Source organism: Aptenodytes patagonicus, unplaced genomic scaffold, assembly GCF_965638725.1.
Source record: "Aptenodytes patagonicus unplaced genomic scaffold, bAptPat1.pri.cur scaffold_299, whole genome shotgun sequence".
Lineage (NCBI taxonomy): Eukaryota > Metazoa > Chordata > Aves > Sphenisciformes > Spheniscidae > Aptenodytes > Aptenodytes patagonicus.
In genome coordinates this window covers 12,516-33,525 of record NW_027472219.1, presented here as the reverse complement: position 1 = coordinate 33,525, position 21,010 = coordinate 12,516, and the positions used below count along the sequence as shown (strand labels likewise).

The following is a 21,010-nucleotide window of genomic DNA, read 5'->3' as shown; positions in this document are numbered from 1 at the left end:
TACAGTGGCAATTTTCTTATTTCCTTTTTTTTTTTTTTTTTTCCCCCTTCTTTCTTTTTCAGAACCTGAGAAGACCGATACCAACTGCTGCAGTCAGGCTTCGTGACAAGAAGTTGCTTTTCGGAGGAAGGAGCTGCAGTGCTCTGCTGGCCTGTCAGCAGATTTCTGACAACTCCAGACCCCGTTTGCCCTCGCAGCTGGGATTTTGCCATCCCAAACCAGATATCTGCCGTTTCCCGCATTGATACAAGGCGGCGTGTGAATTGCAACTGCCAGCTACGTTGCTCAAGGGCGAGGACTCTCTCTTCCCCCCACCCCACCCCCCTTCCTGTATAGCTGGACGTTAGAGCAAACACGCTGAGATGTCTAAAAAGCAAAATACAAAAGGTAAGATGCATGTGAATGTGATACAATCAACTGCCAATAAACACCACTATCGATTCCAAAGTTACTGGTTAGGAAAGGGGTTAACTGCTTTACGCTGTACTCCTTTCAAGGCTGCTGATGTCACTTGACAGCTTATTGTCACTGTCTTAGTGACATCGTATAACCTGTTGGGTTTTGTGACATTTTTAGTAGCATTTCAGTTGTCCAGCTGGACAGTTGTGACTTCACGAGTTCCTGTATAACATTAATATTGCATCACTTTCACAGTCAGACAACAGGAGAAAAAAATACTGTTTAGCAGTTGAAGAGTTACGGAGCCAAACTCTTTTATTTTACTGGGGTCCCCAGTCGGTTCACGACTTCCCCTCTCTGGGTACGGCCAGGATGAATTTTGGTGGTGTCTGGGTCTCTGATGGAATTAACTCTACCAAAACTTAGTCTTGCTCCCGAGGCAGCCCTCGTCCACCCTCTCGGAGTGCCCCGTGGACGCCGGGGTTTCGGGGCAGGCTTCTGTTTGTGCTGTCTGTGGCAGCTGCTTGCCGGGAATCCCGTTAGGAAACAAGCCATCGAATCGAGGTGGGATAGCTCAGCTCAGGTCCTCGCCTCCGGGGGATGCGATTCAAACTAGATCTATGTAAATCTTTTTCCTTCGAGATAGGTACAGAAGGGTAACGAGCAAGTTTGCGAGAAGCTTTGTCTTCAAATACACAGGCTGGTTTCCCTTTTTCTGCCGTCGTGTGTTAAGCGGCAAAGCTGTTCTGGCGTCAAGCAGCTTATTTCAGTGAGGGATCTTATTTGTCGCGTGTGAAACATTAATTCCAAAGTGTGCGTGTGGTGGGGGGAGAGGGGGGTTGAGGGTTACGGTTCTCTCTTTATTTGAACTGACTACTAATTAATAATTTAAGGCGAATGGGTTTGACAATTCATGTCCTCTACCTCAAGAGAAGAGCTTTTGTTCTCTGCAGATTTTTTCTTTACTAGCAGCTTTGGCATAGAAACAGTGTCTACCTGAGGAGCCCAGCCGTCCTTTGACAGCTAGAGCCATACATGATTCAAAGCAATTAGTAACAGTTATGGAAATTATCGTATAGGATAATTTTTGAGTGATTTTTAAAACGCTGTATTTGTATCTGTGCTCTTGGAAGCCTCAGTACGAGTCATTAAGAAATTGACTTCTCTCTGGTGCTGGAAACGGAGCCCAGCAATTGTTATTGCTGAGTACATGTGGAGAGAAAAACACCTTGAAACAGCAGAAGAGAATTAACGGGTCTAAGTAGGGGAACAGCGAGAGAAACCTGTAGGAGACAACTGGGGGAAAACATGGGAAGCTGTTACTCCGAGGGAATTTGGGGGGTTGGCAAATCCCCGGCCGAAGGAGAAAGCCGGCACAATTGCTGCTCTCGGTGTTGTTCGGCAGAGTGTGTCACAGAGAGAACCCGCTGGGAAGCGCTGGCATGTATTGGGTTCCGAAAGAAAAGGAAAGGGATCTTGGACATAAATATTTGACACCGAGCAGGAATGCAGAGTAGGCTTTAGCTCGCTCCGCCGCCGGGGATACAAAATACGCCCTGCTTTGTTAAGCAGGCTCATCTCCAGTCCGCGTTGCAGTGGCAATGTGGACGTAAGGGAAGGTGAGAGTTAAAGCTGCAGGCTCTTCTGGCTGTGCCCTGTCCTGTTTGTACTGTGATTGAATTTTCAATTACTACTTTTCTGCTGCTCTAGAATGTTAATGCAGTCAACAAATATTTTCCAGTCCTCTGTAAAGGAGTGTACCTTGGCCAGGTACGGAATGTCTTTCCGGTTTCTCTTTCTTTCTGAAAGCAAAACGAAACCCCTTTGCAGCGTAACAAAGGGCTGGTGAGAAGTGTTGAGACGTAGGGAACGAGACAGACCTATTTTTAATAACGCAGCAGTTTTGAAACCGAATCAGAAGCCCACCTGTTTCGTCTTCTAAGAAGTGCCACAGAACAGAGTGAACATCTGAGCTATTCAAGGGTATTTTTAAGTCTTGCGAAAATGTATATGCAAAGTTTGGGTACAGAATCATGTTCTACTCCTGGATATTACTGGCTGTAAATAACTCTTTACTCAAAAGATCTATGCTGAGGAGAAAACCACTCCGTCTCTAAACCAGTCAGGTAATTATCCCCATTCAGAATCCGAATGCGTGCATCCCCATGTAGGTCCATGTCTGGGTTATACTGGCTGGCTCATTTCAGCTTTAGGATATTCTATAAGGGGTAATTTAGAAACGCGAAGGAAAGGTGGTCTCAGTGATGCCGGATCTCTAAATGAATACTCCCCCAGAGTCTAGTAGGCTTGTTGGTTTGCTGCTGTCTGAAGTGATCTCGGATTCTTAGTGCTTCCGTTTTTCCCCCAACACGAAGCGTGTGCACTCCCTCTCATCCCCCCTTCTGACTCGATTAATTGATTTGAGAGAAAGCAGCCACCAGGCTCAGGAATGACTGGTGACCCCAGGATAGAAAGCAATCACGTAAATCTTCTTTCCATCGGACATCAGCCACGGTTTTAGGCATGCCGGGTTCCCGAATAAAGCAGCACTCGGGTTCCTATTCATCTGGATGCATCAGGGAGCCATTTCAATTGATGGAAGACTGTCCTACGTGAATTTGGTAAAGGCGAAAGGCCTTTGGTATCGGTCGCTGGGAAGGGAGGGTTTCAGCTCGAGCGGTGTTAAGCAGCAGGGAGCCTGCACACCAGAGCCTTCACAAAAACCCCAAACGTGGGAGAAATTTCATTTTAAGCTCGCGCTTCGTTTAACGACGCATCAATCAAGCAGAAGATACGGCTCTGCAGAAACCGGGCTTTGCTGACTGGGGTGGTCGTGAGCGATTTGCTCAGTCTGTGTCTGGATAACTTCTGGTAGAATCGGCAAACCGGGAGATTGTGGAGTTACTCTGTGAGGCAGCACCTGCTGTGAGTTGTGTTGAAAATGCACAAAGGCAAATATTGAGCGTGCGTTCTGTAACCTGATAAATCGGGTCCTGGCTTGTGAGCGAGCTCGGGTGCGGTACGAGGACGCAGGTGATGTCAGGAATCCATGGGAACTTCAGCCACATCACTCTGCTGAGCGTGACGCTCTGGAAATGCGCAGGTTTAATTTAATTTTTCATTTTTTATGTGTAGATGGAAATTAGATGTGAGGGGGAAGACAGTGTCCTGCAGTTTGAATTACCTTAACGGCTCTCTGTTTGGCTTCGCTGCCTTAGCTCCACTGAAAGCTGACTGCCTTGCTTCGCTGCTTGCGTGTCCAAAGCAGAAGGCGGAGCGCAGGTTAAAACGGCAGCGGTGGCCGGGAAAGGGCAGCGTGCCTGCCTCGGCTAGACCAGGTCGGTGACACCGCGGGGGCAGTTAGAGCTGCCCTCCAAGTGCTTCCCCTGGCCCTGGGAAGCAGGACGGGTGCTCAGGAGAGCTGCGTCCGTACGAGTCCCTGCCTTTGTGGCAAAAATACCCGCTTTTTGTGTCGGGCAGAAATACCCCGTTTTAGCAGCGTAACTTTGGGCATATTTTAGTTGATATGCAAGAAGTTAATTTTTATTCCATATTTAATTTATTTTTTTCCCCCCTCTTCCAAGCCCTTAGATGAATATGGCCTTATATTGGGAAGGTGGCCTGCGTTAATACAAGGGCTAACTCTTCCGCTGCCATCCAGCAGCCATCCAGCTGATCAGATGCTTCTGAGATGGGATGTCTGGAAGGTTTAATTTGCTCACCTCAGAATGAATCCTTTGAATCGCGAGTCCATCTCTTGCCTGCGTAGCCATATTCTCTCTGAAGCACAGCAGGTTTTTTCGTGATTACACCCCGGTGAACCGATCGCTTCCCTGTGTCGGGTTTGGACCGAGAAGGCCGTGTTGCATGCTTGGCCCCTTGAAATCCGTTTGAGAAAATAAGCAAGAAGGTGGTGTTTCTCGTTGAGACAGGGCTCTGAAGTGCAGCTGCCACCTCCGTGGGCTGGCTGTGCGCTGCAGGAATATCACGGGGCTGTCCTTGGGGCATTAAAATAGTTTCCACAACAGCTGATTGAGGTACCAAGCCCCGACTTCGAATGCGCCCAGGCAGCAAGCAGGGACAGAAATTGAGCGAGTACGGCTTAGTAACCCAACAGACCCGCTCAGATATCTTAATGTATTTTGGGGAAGGGAGGTGCCATTTCTTCCAGAGCTTTTTATTTCACATTAGCCGAGGTCTCTCGCGCTATCCCTGGGAGAGCCGGCGCGGTTACCGTTGACCTGAAAAGCCACAGAGTCTATAAATGTTTCACGGTTTAACTGAATCTTGATTGCATGGCACTTTTAAGTGTATATGCTGTCCAGTCCCCCAAAGCCGTCTGCCTGCGAGCGTCCTGGCTGGGGCAGGAGGGTGGACCTGGCGTTTGGAGCAGGATTTTTTTTTTTTTTTTAAGTTTCGTACGCTATTTTACTGTGCAAACTTTCCGTGAGCTGGCACGGGTGTGGTGGGGATGAAGTGCTGGACGGGTTCGGAGGAGCTAAGTGCGTACGCGTTAATCTCGCTGTGCGCTTTCGTAAAGTGTGCTCTGTGACGCCGGTTGGGACAAAGTCTGCGCAGCTGTCGGGCTGGTGCTTTTCTTTCTTTTCTGTGTCTCCTTATGAAATGACTGCCTGCCGTGGCTCAAAAGTGAGCCAGGACTCAGCTCGGCTTGACCTGGGGGCTTGAGGGGGAAATAGCGGCCCCTGTTTTGACTTCCTCGAGGCGTCAGCTGTGAAGTTGTTTCATCTCGTGTGTCCCAGGAAGCAGAGCAGGCATTTGTTAGGTCTGTGATCTTGCATGTGTTTCCTACAGAAAGGACTAATTAGCGGAGTTAGGAGAGGAGCAGATTGGTATTTGGTAGGGTGGATTCTTCCTGGCATCGTTAGTGTTTCTATTTAAGAGATCCTGTGTTATTAGTCCAATAAATAGCACTGAAACACAAAAGTAAATGATTTAGGATGAATGATTTCTCACCACCTCATTTTGCTGGAGGATGCAGTTGTGAACAGAGAAGCAATTAAGGCCGTTGGCGTCGTCTCTGGGGTTTATCACATCAAATCAACAGGGTAGCACTGCATGGTGTATGTTTTAATGCAGCAGAGATCAGTCTGAGTGTCTGACTTGTCATGTCAGACATGACATGCATAGTCTGAGCCCCGGCTTTGGGAAGGAGCTTTCCTTTCTCACAAGGATGTTAATTCCAAAATCCTGAAGTCACTGGTGGCCGCCAGACTTCTGTCCACGCAGGCGTCAGCGTTTTAAATTCTGTCCCTTCTTGCAAATACCCACTGTCACAAGAGACCTGAGTGCCAGCAGCCCTTTTAATGATGCCTGGGAGTGCTCAAGGGCAATATCAAATGTATACAGCGTAGTCTCCGTTGCATAATTTTTGCATGATAAACATTTTAAGACCAGCAGGACTTGGGCCGTAGCGAAGCGACTGGAAGCTGGAGAAGCGGCCCGGAGCGAGGTGCCGACAAGCTCGGTCCCCTGTAAGACCAAGCACAAACGGAGATGTGGGAGAGGGATGGGACTGAGTAGCTGAAAATGCACTGCATGGGGGAGCTGAACTTCATCTTTCCTGGCACTTGGGTCCTTGGTGGCTGCTCTGCAATGAAGATTTTGAGAAAAGATTGCTAATTCTCACTCGGTGATGGGAGTCTGAAAGCCATTTACAAGATTAAGGACTAGAAAGTTGGTAACTTGAACTTCTGTGAGCTTGGGAAACTTGAGAAAATCTTGCTCATGGGGCTGAAATGGGTAAGGACAGCATGAGGAAGAATTTAACCGTTCATCTGTAGCCTTAATAAGAGGCTGACCTTTCCATCATGTTCACAATTCTGTCACTGTATTTGGAGGCATCTCAGTTTAAATGCTACATCAATGTCTGGGAACCGCGGAAGTCAATGGTGTGTCTCAAAATCGCGTACGAGTTATTTAGAGGAGGTGAGGGAAAGAACATGAATCAGCAGCTTGGAATATCAGCTGAGCTAAAGCAGGAAGGGCAGTGACCGAGCGAGCGTTCCCGCAGAGCACCCTGGCCTGCTGAAAGCGTCCCTTCCCCCAGGCAGTCCCCAAAGCCACCGGCCAGCGGCAGCTGTAGAAACCCACCAGTGGTCTTGCACTTCCCTGACCCCGGGCAGGGCTCGAGGCGTCAAAGCACACGCAAGCAAATGCCCTCCTAGGAAATCCGCTCGTGGCTTTGTGCATGCGTGTCAACTCCCTGGAAAGGGGTGGGTGACGCAGAATAGGAGTGCTTAAAACCTCTGGGGTCCTGCCGTTGGCCCCTGCCCAGGGGCACGTGTTCTTCCCGAGACCAAATGCGGCTAAAACACCGGTTTGAAGTACGTTCTGTCATAGTAAACCGCGTCTATGAACAGCTATATCCCTTTTCTTTAGCAAACCTGAAATTTAGCCTGCTCAGACCCTTGGCAGAAAAACCGAGTGCAAATTTGTGATACCAGGCAGGATCTCTCGGTGAAATGGTGGGGCCTGCAGATTTATGTGACCTTTGCTCGCTGGCAGGGAGCAAACCTGTTGGTGATGGCTGTCTCAATTATGGGTCTCTTTTGGAACATATAAGCATTACCTTGGAGATTATAGCTGGCAGGGAACACAAGCTGCTGGATCTTCAAACCCATTTATCAGTCTGCTTGCCATTTGTATCTCCAGGTGGAGGAAATTGGTAACCACACTGCTCGAAGGCTCTAGCGCTTTTGTTAACTCTTTATTGCTGGGCTCAGTAAAAGATTAGTATGGAAACGGAGGAGCGGTACTGGTCTGGTCTGCTTCAGCGATCTTCTGTTTTGCACCAGCCCTGTTGGGGCTTGTGGTTTTTTTGGCTTGTGGTTTTGATCCGTGGTTGTTTTTTTTTAAACTGACCCAGAGCTGAGGAGTGAATCGGCTTCTTGAGTTCCGTGGGGGGCGTTGGCAAAGCAGATTCAACTGGGGTTACCTGGCTAAACAGAATCGGGTTCTTAAACAAGGCTGGAATATCTCTCAGCAGCTAACAACCCTCTGCTAACCATATGGCAGAATTAGCCAGCGAACGCCATACGTGTGTAGGATTTCAATTTTCTCCTTGGCAAAGTAACAAGTCGGCGCTGACCTCTTGCTTCGTATCTTTCTAAATGTCTCTCGGTGCCTGTTGTTCAGAAGAGAGCTTCCCTCTCCTTTGTCTTCACAGATCCGTCTGGGTTTATTTTTGATGTGCAGTCCAATACTGTGATGGCCCAAGGAGGAACCTTTGAAAACATGAAGGAGAAGGTAAATGTGTCTTCTGAGACTTTAACTCACCACGTGCCGTGGAAGAGCTCCTGAGCGCTGTATCTTCATCTCCTCTCTGAGATGAAATATGTTTCTGTCTGGGAGCTAACTGCAGCTCTGTCAAAAGCAAAATTTTATTCAGGCTAAATCGTCCTGGCACATTAAAGTTTTATAAGGAAGTAATCGTTTACGGTTTTTAGACTGCTCGCAGAAGGGTTGCTGTAGGCTCCGTGTGGGATAAAGCAAATGGTTTACATGTTACCCTGTTTTCTTCCCTCTAGATCAGCGCGGTGCGTGCGATAGTCCCCAACAGGAGCAACAATGAGATTGTCCTTGTGCTGCAGCATTTTGACAACTGTGTGGACAAAACAGTGCAAGCATTTATGGAAGGTAACTGCGGCTGGTTTCTTGGCGGGGTTTGTGGCTTCGTAACTCGCAGGTACCGTCTTTATGGACCTACTTCAGAAGCAGCAATAGCCTTTGTGCAGAAAGGGCTGTGTGCAGGAGGTACGCCAGGTGGCAGAAGCTCATGTAGCTTCTCACCACATCCAAGTGCAGACTCCATCCACAGAGATAACGAACGGATGATCCTCTTCCCAAGTTTTAGTTGGTGTTTGTTCAACTAGGGGTCAAGGCAGAGATAAGCATTTGATAGCTCTTTACCTAAAGGGGGGTTGATACTTAATTACAGAAACTCTTGTTCATGTGTACAGAATGGGAATGTCTTCAGCTTCGATGGTTGCTGTTTGTACTTTGAAACCTGGCTCAAAAATCTTCTCTTGGGTCTGGCTGGCATGCTGCATTAGGTGGATTTTCTGACCTTGGAGAAACAGGCTGTTCCTGGTGACAGTGCCTGTCGCTTTGCAGCTCTTATTTCCATGCCGGCCATCACTGACAACTGCGCTCTGCCTCTGGCCTACAGAAGGTATGACAGCTATTCCTCAGACTGTGGGCATCCTGACACAGTCAGTGCCTCTGGGGAGAGAAGGCCAGCAGACATCTGACCTGAACGCAACCTTTGAGTTCAGAACATGCTCCAGCAGGGTTCCAAGTACCTAAACCTTTAGTATGACAGAGCCAAAGAGAAGATTTTTTTGTTTGTTTGTTTTTGTTTTCCTGGAAAGAGCTGGCACTGTGGTGTAAGGGAGTAGTCCCGTTCAGCAGTGTGCTCCCAAAGCAAAAACGAAATCGATCCTTTTATTACATCAACTGAGAGAACTGAAACTTAGCTGCGGGAAGTGTGACAGCTGGCTCCAGGTATGGAGGCACTTCCACGTGACCGGGAAAGAATTGGAGTGGATGCCAGTCCACTGCTCATCGCTGCATTTCATTTCAGGTAATGCCAGTGAAGTACTGAAAGAATGGACTGTAACAGGCAAAAAAAAGGTAACGCTTTTTAAATATACTTTGCTAAGGCATTTATCTTTTTATTTTGAGGATTTAGACTAGAGAGAACAGTAGGCATTCCTCGTGATTCAGATGGGAAAAGAAACCAAAGAGCAAACGTGTATATTGACGTTAGCAGAACTGATGCACGGAGATAATCACTAGGTTATCAGGTGCCTCGCTGTTCAGGGCAAGGATTTACATGGTAGCTTCAGTGCAAGTTGTAAACATCATCTTCTCGCCACATCTGCATTTCATTTAGTTGTCAGACACGTTGTGTCAAATGTAGCATCTGAAAAAAAAGGTTCTGGACTTTCTGTCCTTGCAGTCGCTTTTATTCTGCTGACCCTCTACAGGACCCCTAATCCGCACACACAGCCCCACGCTGAAGTAAATCTTTATCAGGTCCATTTATTTCAACGGAGCTCTGTAATTCACTGTTCAGATAGTCATGCTGTTCCATTTTTCATCGGTAACCTTTGGAGCTGAACAGTTGCGTTTTAATGCTGAGCTCTGTGGAAATATATTTCTTTGTCACGTAAGCTTTCTCGAGTGTTTTGCCTAGCTCTTTGCTCAGACCTCTGTGAAAGGGTTAAATAAAGATTTGCAAAGTTTCACTACTTGATATTATAATATCTAAATCCACCAGGACAAGAATAAAATCATAATTATTCAAAAGGACTCCTCTGAATACGTGAAAAGCACCAGCGTGAAATGGAGAGGGGGGGAAAAAATGTGACTGAATAGCCCTGTGCTGGGAAATGAGGGAAGTTTTATCAGAGCGAGGTCTAGCAGAGCACCCTGGAAGCTGCACCTTGCCAGTGAGCACCCACAGAAGCAACCCGGCTGGTGCTGTGGGTTACAGCCACAAACCTCTCCGCTGTTTCCTATCAGTTATGCAGCCTTCATCTGATAACCAGTGCATTGCTCTTGTTGGCACACCATCGGAGAGGATAATGTATTCGCGCCTCATTAATGCCACTATATCTGTCCTCATTGTTGACTAAATCCCTCCTACTGTTAATAGGATCAACAGCCAGGCTGCCTGAAAAAGCATTTAATTCAGCTACTTTCAGCCAGTAAGCATAAGCTTAATTTTCCCTTCAGGAATTAAGCTTAACGGGGTTTTTTTTTTTTTCCCCCCTTTGTAATGTGGATACCTAATCCTTAGAACAAGAAGAAGAAAACCAAACCGAAACAGCAAGCTGAATCGAGCCCCGGCCTCCCAGACCCCGGTAAATTGGTGTCCACTGAAGAGGAGCAGTCGGCAAACTCGGAGAAGGGTGGAATTAACGGTTTCCATGTCAACGGCTGTGCCCACGACACGGAGTCTGTGGACTCGCTCAGCGAAGGTTTGGATGCACTTTCAATTGATGCCAGAGAGCTGGAGGATTGCGAGTCTGCTGCACCAGACATGCCTGATAGAACAGGTTAGTCTCTATAAAGTAGTGCAGGAGACGGGCACCGAGTGTTTAAAAAGCAGAGGAGCTGCCTCCTGCTCTTTCGTGTTCCTTCTTTGTTTTGGGTCAGCTTTGAATACTGATTTGTTTGGATGGCTCTTCAGGAAAGAGCAGCTCACCTTGATTTTTCTGATTTTTTTGCTTGTTGTGGTAAAGAGGCGGTCAGTGTTCTGCTGTCCTCTTCACGTTCCCCTTTAAACGAGTGTGCTTTTCTACAGCAGTGCCTGAACTAGAGAATGGAATAGCAGACTTTGACACAAAATCGCTCATCATGCATCCTTCCCAGAGCCCTTCGTCTCTTAGACAGCGGCCTGAGCAGAGGAGTGCTAGCAGGTCTCTGTCCAGATCAACAGCGAGCAATTCAACTCCTGCGTCCCTGTCTGTAATGCGGCTGGAAGATGTTCCAGTTTCACCTGCAAACAAGAAGCTAGGTAAGGCCCTGAGGGTCTGCACGCTCTCCGATGTCGGAGCAGGTTGCTGCTGGTCAAATTCTCACCGCCTCTTCTGCACTGTCACTGACAGACACGGTGGTGAGGCGTACTGGACTTTGATTTTAATGTGAGCTAACATACTTCTTATTATCTGGCCAGTAACTTGCACTCCGCTCCTCCTCTTCCCTATGCACAGCAGGAATCTTGACAGCAGTTTAGATGTAGTGCCTGGAGCGGCAAACCCATACGTGTGAGAAGCAGGGGAGGAAGCAGCCAGTCTCGCTGCATACGTTTAGCCCATTCTTCTGTGTGCTCCATCACAGAGCCTTTAGGTTGTTTCTCATCTTTTGTGAGAATTTGTCCAAAGGCCAGAAGTTCGGACCAGCCCTGTTACAAGAAGTGACAGCCTCCTTCTACTGGATTTTTTTTTTCTTCCCCTCTTCCGTGTGCTTTCTCCACAGCTGAGTTCTTACGATAACAAGTGGGGACAGGAGGGACCTCAGAGACCCCGATTGTGATCACGGTTATTGTACTTAGCTTAGGGAGATGAGGTGGTGGTAGTTCACCTCCTTGCTGCGTGGGAAAGCTGTAACGAGCAGTGTTAATGTAGCTTGGCGGGGGGCAACTGCACTCCAGCAAGCTCCAGAGAGCGTGGGCAAGGTGATGTACCCTGCTGGTGAGCTGAGACACAGGGACTAACCTCGGCAGCCATAAGCAATCCTTTCAGCTCCTGATTTGAGGAAAATAGCCTTAATTTTAGTTTCCGAGATAATTCCCTTCCCCAGGCAAACAGTCATTTCGTATTATTTAGCGGTATGGTGTGTTGGTCTTTGGAGCAGAACGCATTTCACTTGTCTCAGTCCCTAGCACAAAAGCAACTCAGAGATGTGTTTGATTTCTCTCGTGTATTTGAAAATGTGGAGGGACATCAGTGCCCGTAGAAGGAAGTTCTACAAGCCTTGGGAAAACCTTCCCCAGTAAGAAAACCTCTCAAACTGTCCCTGCTGAACCTAGTGCCTTTTTAATGGGGAAGGGAAAGAAAAATTTAAAACCAAGCAGTGTATAGTTTTAAAATAAGAGGGGAAAGTCATCTTTAGATATATCCCTGCTGGGAGGATTTAGCAGTGTGATTGACATGGCTGTTTGAGTTCACTCTGTCTCTTGGTAGGTTCTAATATTGAAAAATCAGTGAAGGATCTCCAGCGCTGCACCGTTTCACTGGCTCGGTACCGGGTTGTGGTGAAGGAGGAAATGGATGCTTCCATTAAGAAGATGAAGCAGGTCTTTGCTGAACTGCAGAGCAGGTAAGTTAAATGTAGGGACAGATCCAGGTGTTAAGGCTTAAGACCAATACATGTGGAGTAAGACTTCGGCTTTCCAGTCGGGTTAATGACTTGCTTGTCTTTGCCCTACCGCCCAAGCACTGTTCTTCAGCATCTGGGAGGTCAGCGTGTCGTAAAGAACTCCGCACTCTGGAGTTTTTTAGAAGCCGCCTTCGTGGGCGGCTTTGCAAGGCCTGCGTTCGAGCTGTCGTCCCACGCGTGCGGTGGGATGTTAATAGGCTGTTCAAGGCTTTGGTGTGTCCGTCAGGGTCTTCGATGAACTGTGGCTCCGTGGCGGTACAAGACAGTTGTCCTGACCATCATAAAGTCGTTTTAGACGCAGACGATACGAGCATACTGTCAGTTAGGTGCTACTATTAGCTGTGCTGGAAGGAGAACTGTGGGGAGCTCGGGGTGCAGTAGTGTGTCTCTTTTAGAAACAAACATCCGTATGTGAAATCTTCAAATTCTGGTTGAATATAACATGGAAGAGAGGGGTCCTTTTGAAGGTATAGATACACATCAAAGATCATCCTGTGCAGCATTGCTTCCCCCGTTTTAAGCCAAGCTTTTAATACTGTGCATGATGTTCCCTACGGCTGTAATCAGGTCTTTTTTTTAATGAACATCTTTATTGGTTTGGCTAAGTGCTTTAAGATGATATTCCGAAAGGCCTAACGTCAGATATACCCGCTGTCTTGGCTGATTGAAGCCATTAGTGAGAAATTGTTCTTCTTGGTTATACAAATATGATTGTTTTGGTAAAGAAATGTTCATAAGAAACTGCACAGAGAGTTCTCCTTGCCTGAAGTGAGTAACATTTGACAAGTAACTAAAATGCTGCTATCGCATTGAAGGATTAAAGTAGATACTTGGCAGACGTGCAAATCTGTGTCAAAAGCTGTCTATGTCTGAAAACTGTATGTGGCCTCAAAGGCAAGCGTATTTAGCGGCAGTGATGCGGAGAGCTGTATTCTGAAGCCTTTTAGCAGATTTAGTTGTTCAGTGTGGACTTTTTTCTTGTGCTCGTACTTGCGTTGAACTTTGCCACCAGGAAGTGCTCTCCTGAAGTAAGTGGAATGCTGTCCTGTATTTAAATTCAGCCTGTGCTAAAAATACTGACAAAAATGTTTACAGATGACTTTTAAACTTACCTGAGGAGACTAGACCAAACTGGAGGGGTAAGGTTAAAGGTGTCCGTGTGCCCTGAGCTGCGTTTTCGTGCTAAGAGCTGTGGTCTCCAAGCCGAAGCTGGACGTGGAGCTCCCAGCACCTCCCGCCTTTTGGAAAAGCTGCGACGTAAGGGGATTTACCTTATCAATAGCTGAGGGATTTGTAGCCCTAACTCAAGTTCGTTTTTATGAATATTATTTCTTACTTTGTTGTTAGTGGCTTTGTCTACTGAGTCAATACTGATGCAGTATTATCACTGTACGCAGTGGGTTTTTTTTGTTAAGTTTTTTGTCTGCCTCTCTATGCAGTTACAACACCTGTAAAAAAACCTCTCCCTGGCATGGAAAATGTCATTCTTTTGGCTAACGTGTCTGGCTCCGTATAAGTAATTCCTCGCCCTTCGACTTACGTTACCATCTATAAAACACTTGCGTCATGTTCGGGAGGGTCAAAGACTCAAGTCCAGTCCCGCAGCATTGCTCCGATAAGCCGAGCCGGCAGCGGGTGAAGCAGGATGTGCGGTTCCGTGAGCGGGGAGGCGAGCGCCTGCCTGGAATGGGGCCGCCTGGAACGGGGCCACCGGGAACCTCCTTCGACAAATGTCAAGGGAAGGAGCTGCCCAGCAGGATGCCAGGTCCGTGCAATTGATAAGCGGCGACTCTGCAGCCGGGGCCGTTCGGCTCCGCAGAAGGAGATTCACTTTCCTTTTCCCAGAAGTGATGCGGTTGCCGGTGAGCTGAGGTGTAAATTGTACCTTCACGTTTTTTTCTGTTGTTGTTTTGTTTTTCCAAGTCCCTTCGTGACCCAGAGAATAATCAGTGTATTTTTAAATCCTACGGCACAAGGCAGGATCCTCTTGCTGAATTGCCTCTCCAGCTGGCTTTCTACCAAAGGAAAACCTGGTTTAAAAGCAGGTTTGTTCAACTGACACAGGATATTTAAGTAGCAAAGCTTGGACTGGTTTAACTTCTGCCTGTCAGGGATGTCCTTTTAACCAGTGAGGCTTCCTAGAGTTCTCGACCTTCATCTTCTCTGGCTAGACAACGTGCTTGTATTAGACCTGTGGTCTGTAGGTAGGTGAGGGTGAAGAAGGAGACTCTAATGTTGGGGTCGTGCCTATCTCAATCTCTGAAATCCATCCTGTTTGAGTAGCAGATGTAGCAGTAGCTGCTTTGGCTTCCTATTTTGAGAGGATTTGCTCCTCCGGGCTGGAGATGATTGGGTAGCCTGAACTAAAGAATCCTCGTAGTCCTTATTTCCTGACTATTTTGCTATCCGCTGACAGGGAAAATAGCACATTGGGGACCCCCCCCCCCCCCGAGCCTTTGTGAGTGGTGCGGGTAAGTTCAACTTCAGCGCCGCGTGCTGAGGTTGGGTGTGGGGCAGGGTTTGAGGTTTCTCGCTGCTGAGGTCATGGCCGCGTGCCTCGTGCTGCGGGTCGCCCTTGCTTCCTCGTGGCAGAGCTGCCAGGCGTGCTTCCAGCCACCTTCGATTGCAGTCAGTCTTTGAGGTCGCTGCGTTTCAGCCCCAAGGAAAACTGACCCCCGAAACCCTTGGCGTGCTTGTGCAAACAGCTGTTGTCTTTCGCGAACAGACATCGTCTCGCAGGCGCTGCTCGACCGAGCTGGCTTGCAGCTGAGAGCATTGCTTCTAATGGTTGGGTCGCAACCAAGTATTCAGCATTATTTCATCTTCAGCAGTTATCGGTTTATCCGCTTCCCCTTTTTCTTCCTTGTGCGCTTCTTAAATGTCCCTTCTTAAAGCCCAGTCCTTCTGGCAGGGGCAGACGCGCTCTCCGTCCTGCCTGGGATCTTGTCCCAGGACAGCAGTCGAGAAGGGAAGGCGTGTTTCCGAACGGATCCGGCAGAAGGAAGTGAGTTTGTTTGACGAGAAGCCGCGCAGGATGGAGGAGCAGTGGGGTCTGATCCGAATCGCTCATCACGCGAACCTCAGGCAGAGCCGCTTGACCTCTGTTCCTCAGCCAGCCCAACTGTAAAATCGGGTAAAGGACTCCAGCTGAGCTCTGCTGAGTAAATGAAATTACAAAGAGACGTAAGCTATGATCTGTGCCAAGGTGCGTGCGTGTGTGCCCGCAGCCTGGCGGAGAAAGCCCAGAATGGCCCATATGAAGTGGGCGTTGGCTCTGCAGGAGCTGGGCGTGTTGCCGGTGTGTTCAGGGAGGAGGCGCTGGGGTAAGGTGTAGCACAACCGAGTTCTGCAGCACGAGAGCCGCAAGGCTGTTCCTGCACTTGAATTAATCATTAAGGCCGCATTCACACCCGTATCTCTCCGAGCTCCAGGGGATTCCTGCTGCTGACGTGGCTCTGGGCAGAAGGCAGCTGGGCTATCTCCTTTCACCCTGCCCGTCGGTGTTGCAGAGCCAGGTTGAACCGCTCTGGAGATGGCTAGAAACAAGGTGAAGTCTTATTAGCGTAGCTTTTGACACGTGTTGTTGTATTTGTGCAGTTGGGCTGAGAGTGCCTGACCTGGATCAGGCCCCTGCTGTGCTACGAGCAGAAACAATTCCTGCCCTGAAAAGGCAGATGGACAGAGCGATAAATCAACAGAAGAAGCCAAATGTCAAAGCTGCTGTTCAGAGGGAATTGTTTAAATTGATCTTGCCTCAGCCCTCTCTGACATGCAGAGGAGCGGGAGCGGTGGGTTGAGTTTGCATTTCAGATGCTCTGCAGTTTCCCTTTCAGATGGTCGCTAAAATAAATATTCTTCCCATTTTCAAGCAAACCTTCCTCACTAAAAAAGCGTGTGGTCGGTGTTGAAGGGCTGACCCTGCGCACTGCCGATACCCCTCTGAGTACCATTTAGTGTCTGTGCTGCAAGTGTCATACAGCTAACGTGGGAGGAAGACTCTGCTTTTATATTTAGAAAGCTGAAACTGAAATGAACCCTATTAATAGGCTGTCGAATGCGTTCAGGCCGCTGGCAGCAGCTGAGCGAAGGTGAGCTGCAGCGGTGCAGGCTGAGGGCGTTGGAGGCGTAGCTTAGAGCGAGCACAAAAGAAGCATTTGCAGGGAGGGTGTCTGCAAGGGTCTGGATTCCTTATGGCGAAGAACAGAGCTGCGACCGGTACCTGCCCCTGTCCAGAATGGGAGGACTGGTATTTCCCCTCCTGCTTCCGTTGCAACCCGAGTTACTCGGTGTGCACATCTCCAGGGGCAAGAGCCCTCTTTGCACGGCCTGCGAGCAGCGCTTATGCGGAGCTCCCCGGGTGCTCTGCCTTGCTGGAGGGTGCTCCGTAGCCTGAATTTGCTAAATTTGGCCAGGCGGTAGCTGTGCGGTTCCGCTTGCGTAAAGGCTGCCGCCGTGATGCCCCGGGGGAGTTGCGGTCTCATGGCAACAGACACACTTGAGGCACGCTGGAGCCTCCTGGCGAGTGGAGGTGCTTCGCTGTGACCCACTCAGGTGTTCCCTCCGTGGCCAAAAAATCCTCAGGCCGTAAGAGACTCCCGGATCGTGGACCTGCGTGGCTCTGGGTGACCTGTCGGCTGCGTGGTGGCGACCGGCAGGAGGTCCTGTCCTTGTACCTGCTGCACCGTGTGGAAGGGTGCGCGTGCTCTCGTGTGGGTCCTGCAGCCCTGTGGGGATCAGCAGGGTATGCGCCTCCCGAGAAGCGGCACAGAGCACCAGAATCCAGGTTTCTGGGTTGGTGGGCCAATTTGGTAGGCTTAAATAAGCTAATGAGGGCATAAGAGTCAAGCATTGCTTCACGATGTGGCACCTGAGAGGCTGCCTTGGAAGGGACGGGTGCCCGAATGCCCGGCGTCCTGCTCCTGCTATCGCAGCTCCTCGTCCTGCCCCACTGCTCATCAGTTTTGTGTTCTGAGTGGCTCTTTTAAACGTTGTGCTCTAGTTTTCTTCGGTGAAAAGTCCAGCGGAGTGCAGCTTCCCCCAACACCGCGGCTGCCGCTCCCTCTCCCCTTGCCAAGTGGCTCCGACCTTATCAGAGTAAGGTGACCACGTACCCAGCGGGTTGTCGGGAACGCTGCACTGTGCTCCGTGCTGACCCAAGCCTGAGCAAGTTTAATGCCAGCGAAACCTGCACACAACTCCTCAGCTTCCAGAACAAAAGCCGGGGCTCGGTGCGCAGCGCGGCGGGTTCCTGCTGCCATCTGCCGGTCTCTCCCCGCTGGCCGGCACGCCTGGAAACCCTCCCGCCGCTGTTCTTGCAGTAGGATTTCGTTGTCCTCTTTGTTTAATACTAAATCTCTTCCCTTTTTCTGTGGTTTTTTCCCCCCAGCCTTATGGATCGCGAGGTGGCGTTGCTGGCTGAAATGGACAAAGTGAAAGCAGAAGCAAGTAAGACTCTGTCTTTCTACCAACAAGCGCCCACCTGAAGAGCTGTAGGTGTTGCTGCACTCTGAAGAGACAAGCCCCCCTAGAAGCAGATTTCTGTGACTTACCTCCTGTTCACATTGTTCCTAAATATGTGGCTCTATACCCAAACAAAACTTGCCCTATAGCTTGAGTTGACAGTATATATTGTGACTAGGGGATGTTGGCTGCTGACACCGTTGACGGCACCCATCCTCTTCGAGGCCGTTGCTCTGTGCCCTCGTTAAAGGGTGAGACAGAAATGGCACTCTTCCACGGGAGGCCATTCCTGAAAATCTCAGCGTTCCTGGCGAGCTGGAAAGGGCTTTCTCCGCTCACCTGGCGCGGGTGGGACGTGATCCGCAGGGACGCCCGCACCGGCAGCACCGAGCCCCGCGGTTCAGGGGGCGGCAAGGAAGCGGTTAGCCTGGGGAGAGCGGCAAAGCTTCTACCGAAGCTGCGTGTCGTGCCCCTCCTCGAGTCGGCTTACAGCTCAGGTTCAGTCTGTGTCTGGAGATGTAAATTGCCGCAGGAGGGAGCGGCCGGGGCTGCTGTGCAGCTGGCACAGAGCTGCCCGGGGGGGGACTCGGGGGAACCTGTTGTTTACCAATAAGGTGCTGTGTGCCGGGGCTGGGGTTGTTTAACTCTGGGTAGGCTGGTCCGCTGTCGACGCTGCCTAAGCTGTGGTCTGTTTTGCAGTGGAAATTCTGGTCAGCCGCCAGAAGAAGGCAGAAGCCCTGAAGAAGATGACTGATGTGGCAGTGCGAATGTCGGAGGAGCAGCTGGTCGAGCTCAGAGCCGACATAAAGGTGAGCTTTTCACTCCGCTTCTGTCTAATCCAACCGAGTGCTAATCTCGCTGAAATGTGGTGTTGCAGAAATGACGCAGCTGCCACCTAGTCCGTGGTAGGAATTATGCGGGTGCCACCTCAACAGGGCCTGGCCCTAGGTTCCTGCTCGAAGAAGATGAGTCGCCAGTCTGCTGAGTAAATAAGCGGTTTATTTATCCGACAGGCAGAGCAGCTCGAGCTGGGTGTCTCCGAGGAGGGACCCCTACCCCGGATCGCGCACCCCAATTATACCTGTACCACCCAGCGCCCGATCCCCAAGTCCAACCCCTTAATTCTGGTCGCTCGTCTCTTGATTTCCTACTGGGTTTCTTGGTCACTGGGCTGGCCGCCTTCTGAAGTTACCTCATGCTCTTGGAATTGTTTCCTTGGTCCTTATCCTCTCCATTCCGCTCGTATCTGCCGGATTCGGCGAGTTCTGTGTTTGCAGCGTTAGTTTTATCAGAAAGTTTACTCTCGGACAGCTCTTGCGGCCTAAGGCTTCAACTGCTTTAGCTTCTAGGGCTAAGCAAGGCTATTAATCCTCACAGTTCTCAACAGTGGTACGCTTTTTTGTAACCTTCTGGGTTTCCGGCACTTCTGGGTGCAGTTTTGTGTTGTGCGCAAGTCTTTCCTTGCGTCCGTAGTTCTCGAATTCACCGCCAGTGCTCTGCACGCTGCCGTCCGCAGCCACGCAGTGGGATACGGGACACCTCGTCCTGAATCCTAATTTAAAATAATTTGGTTTGTAAAATACTGGCTTCAGCCAACATCCGATCGTCCAGACATTAACCCCGGTGCGTGCAGCCCAACGTTCAGCCATTGTGAACTGGCAGAGAGCGGGGAACGTGGCAAGGCCGCAGCTTTGTGCTCGGAGCAGTTGTGAAAACCTCCCGCTGGCGCAGGCTGACCTCTGCCTCTCCCCCTAAATCGGGAGAGCCTGCCTGCTGCGCGCGAGTGACTTTTGTATTCCGTAAAACACTCCTGCTCTCCAGCACGCCGGCTCCTGCCACAAGAGGTCAGTGCGAAGTTGCATCAATTAAACTCCAGTTTGAAAACTAACCTGCTCACCCCCGTAGCAGGATCGGTGCAGCTGCGAAACCTGTTGCCCCTGTGAGCGTCCAGAGACCTGGGCTGTGCTGATTTCGCAGACCAGAGACGGGCAGAGCGGAGCTGCTGTCGGATTGAGTTAACCTACGGCTCGGCTGCTGGAGCCTGGGGAAGGCCGTTTCTGTACGGGTAGAAATCGCGCTGAAAAAAAAACCCCTGGTTTTCTGTTTCCATAAGTCGTCGTGGCCGTCTGCCTTCTCACCGAGAGGTTTTTTTTTCAAGCAGCACCCGACGCGGATACCTTTTCCTGGGCCAAAACGAGAGGCTTTCACCTCCGTTTTCTGTTCCCGTGCGCGGACTGAACTAACGTGCGCGTTTTGCCTTTTCTGTGAAGCACTTTGTGAGCGAACGGAAGTACGACGAGGACCTGGGCAGGGTGGCGCGGTTCACGTGCGACCTGGACACGCTGAAGAAGAGCATCGCCTCGTTCGGCCAAGGTGAGCTGGATGGGAGTCGGGGAGGAGCCGAGGTGTCAGTCACCCCTTCGCTGGCCCTGCCATCACCAAAACCCTTCACGGGCGCCCCAAAACTTTGATAGCGGCGGGACTGGGAGCGTTCTGCTTTGGGCATTTTGTCTCCTCTTGGCAGCGGAGAGAGGAGCCAGCCCTCCCCTCGCTGCTGCTGCTGACGCTCCTCCCTTGGCAAGCGGGGTCTGTGCCCGTTCCCTTCGCTGTCGAGCGCTGGTCCCAGTTAGCCAAGCCCTTGTTCACGCGACCGAAGCTTCATCTTGCCAGAAAAAGCTCTGTTGTCCCTTTGAGCCTTTGGCTCCAGCCATGAGCCGCCTCCACCCCGGCAGTGCTGTGCCTGGCAGGGTCCGGAGGGTGAATGGTCTGGGTCCCATCTGCAGGACGCCCATTTTGGGGTATTTCTCTTCCAGTTTCCCATCCAAAGAACAGCTACTCCACCCGACTGCGGTGCAGCTCCGTCGCAGCCGCCTCCCTGAGCGGTCCCAGCGAGACCTCTGCTCCCTCCACCCCCGCGTGTGCCTCCGCCGCAAGCCTTACCACGGCGAGCAAGAAGCCCTCGTCCTCAGCCGAGGCAGCCGTGGGGAATGCCACCGGCCGCCCTCCCCAGCCTTCGCGAGAGGTAACCGCGCCCTGGCACGGCACCGGTGCCGGCACGGCGCTGCGGGAAGCTTGCTCGGCGTTTGTGGTTCCTCTCCCGATTCCTGGGCAGGGTCCCTCCCTGCCGGGTGCCCTTTGCTGTCAGGACTCGCGCAGGGCCGGGCAGCAGCAGGGTCAAGGGCACCCGAGAGCCGCAGAGCGCAGCCTCGCCTTGACGGTTCTGCTTCAGAGCAGACTTTCGGGG

General features: G+C 50.4%; 1 protein-coding gene across 6 annotated transcripts in view; it reads left to right on the top strand.

Moving 5' to 3' along the window:
* SPATS2 (spermatogenesis associated serine rich 2) overlaps window positions 1–21,010 on the top strand; it is a 30,561-nt gene that overhangs the window by 8,381 nt on the left and 1,170 nt on the right. For 4 of the 6 annotated variants that reach the window (XM_076363933.1, XM_076363934.1, XM_076363936.1 and 1 more), the window contains 11 exons: window positions 63–387; window positions 7,586–7,665; window positions 7,947–8,055; window positions 9,002–9,051; window positions 10,223–10,481; window positions 10,730–10,942; window positions 12,111–12,246; window positions 17,693–17,751; window positions 18,466–18,575; window positions 20,037–20,139; window positions 20,580–20,788. In XM_076363933.1, the coding sequence (XP_076220048.1) occupies window positions 363–387; window positions 7,586–7,665; window positions 7,947–8,055; window positions 9,002–9,051; window positions 10,223–10,481; window positions 10,730–10,942; window positions 12,111–12,246; window positions 17,693–17,751; window positions 18,466–18,575; window positions 20,037–20,139; window positions 20,580–20,788 (1,353 nt within the window). In that variant the 5' untranslated portion in view covers window positions 63–362. The remainder of the gene's footprint in view (window positions 1–62; window positions 388–7,585; window positions 7,666–7,946; window positions 8,056–9,001; window positions 9,052–10,222; window positions 10,482–10,729; window positions 10,943–12,110; window positions 12,247–17,692; window positions 17,752–18,465; window positions 18,576–20,036; window positions 20,140–20,579; window positions 20,789–21,010) is intronic. The other 2 variants (XM_076363937.1, XM_076363938.1) reach the window with 2 other exon arrangements.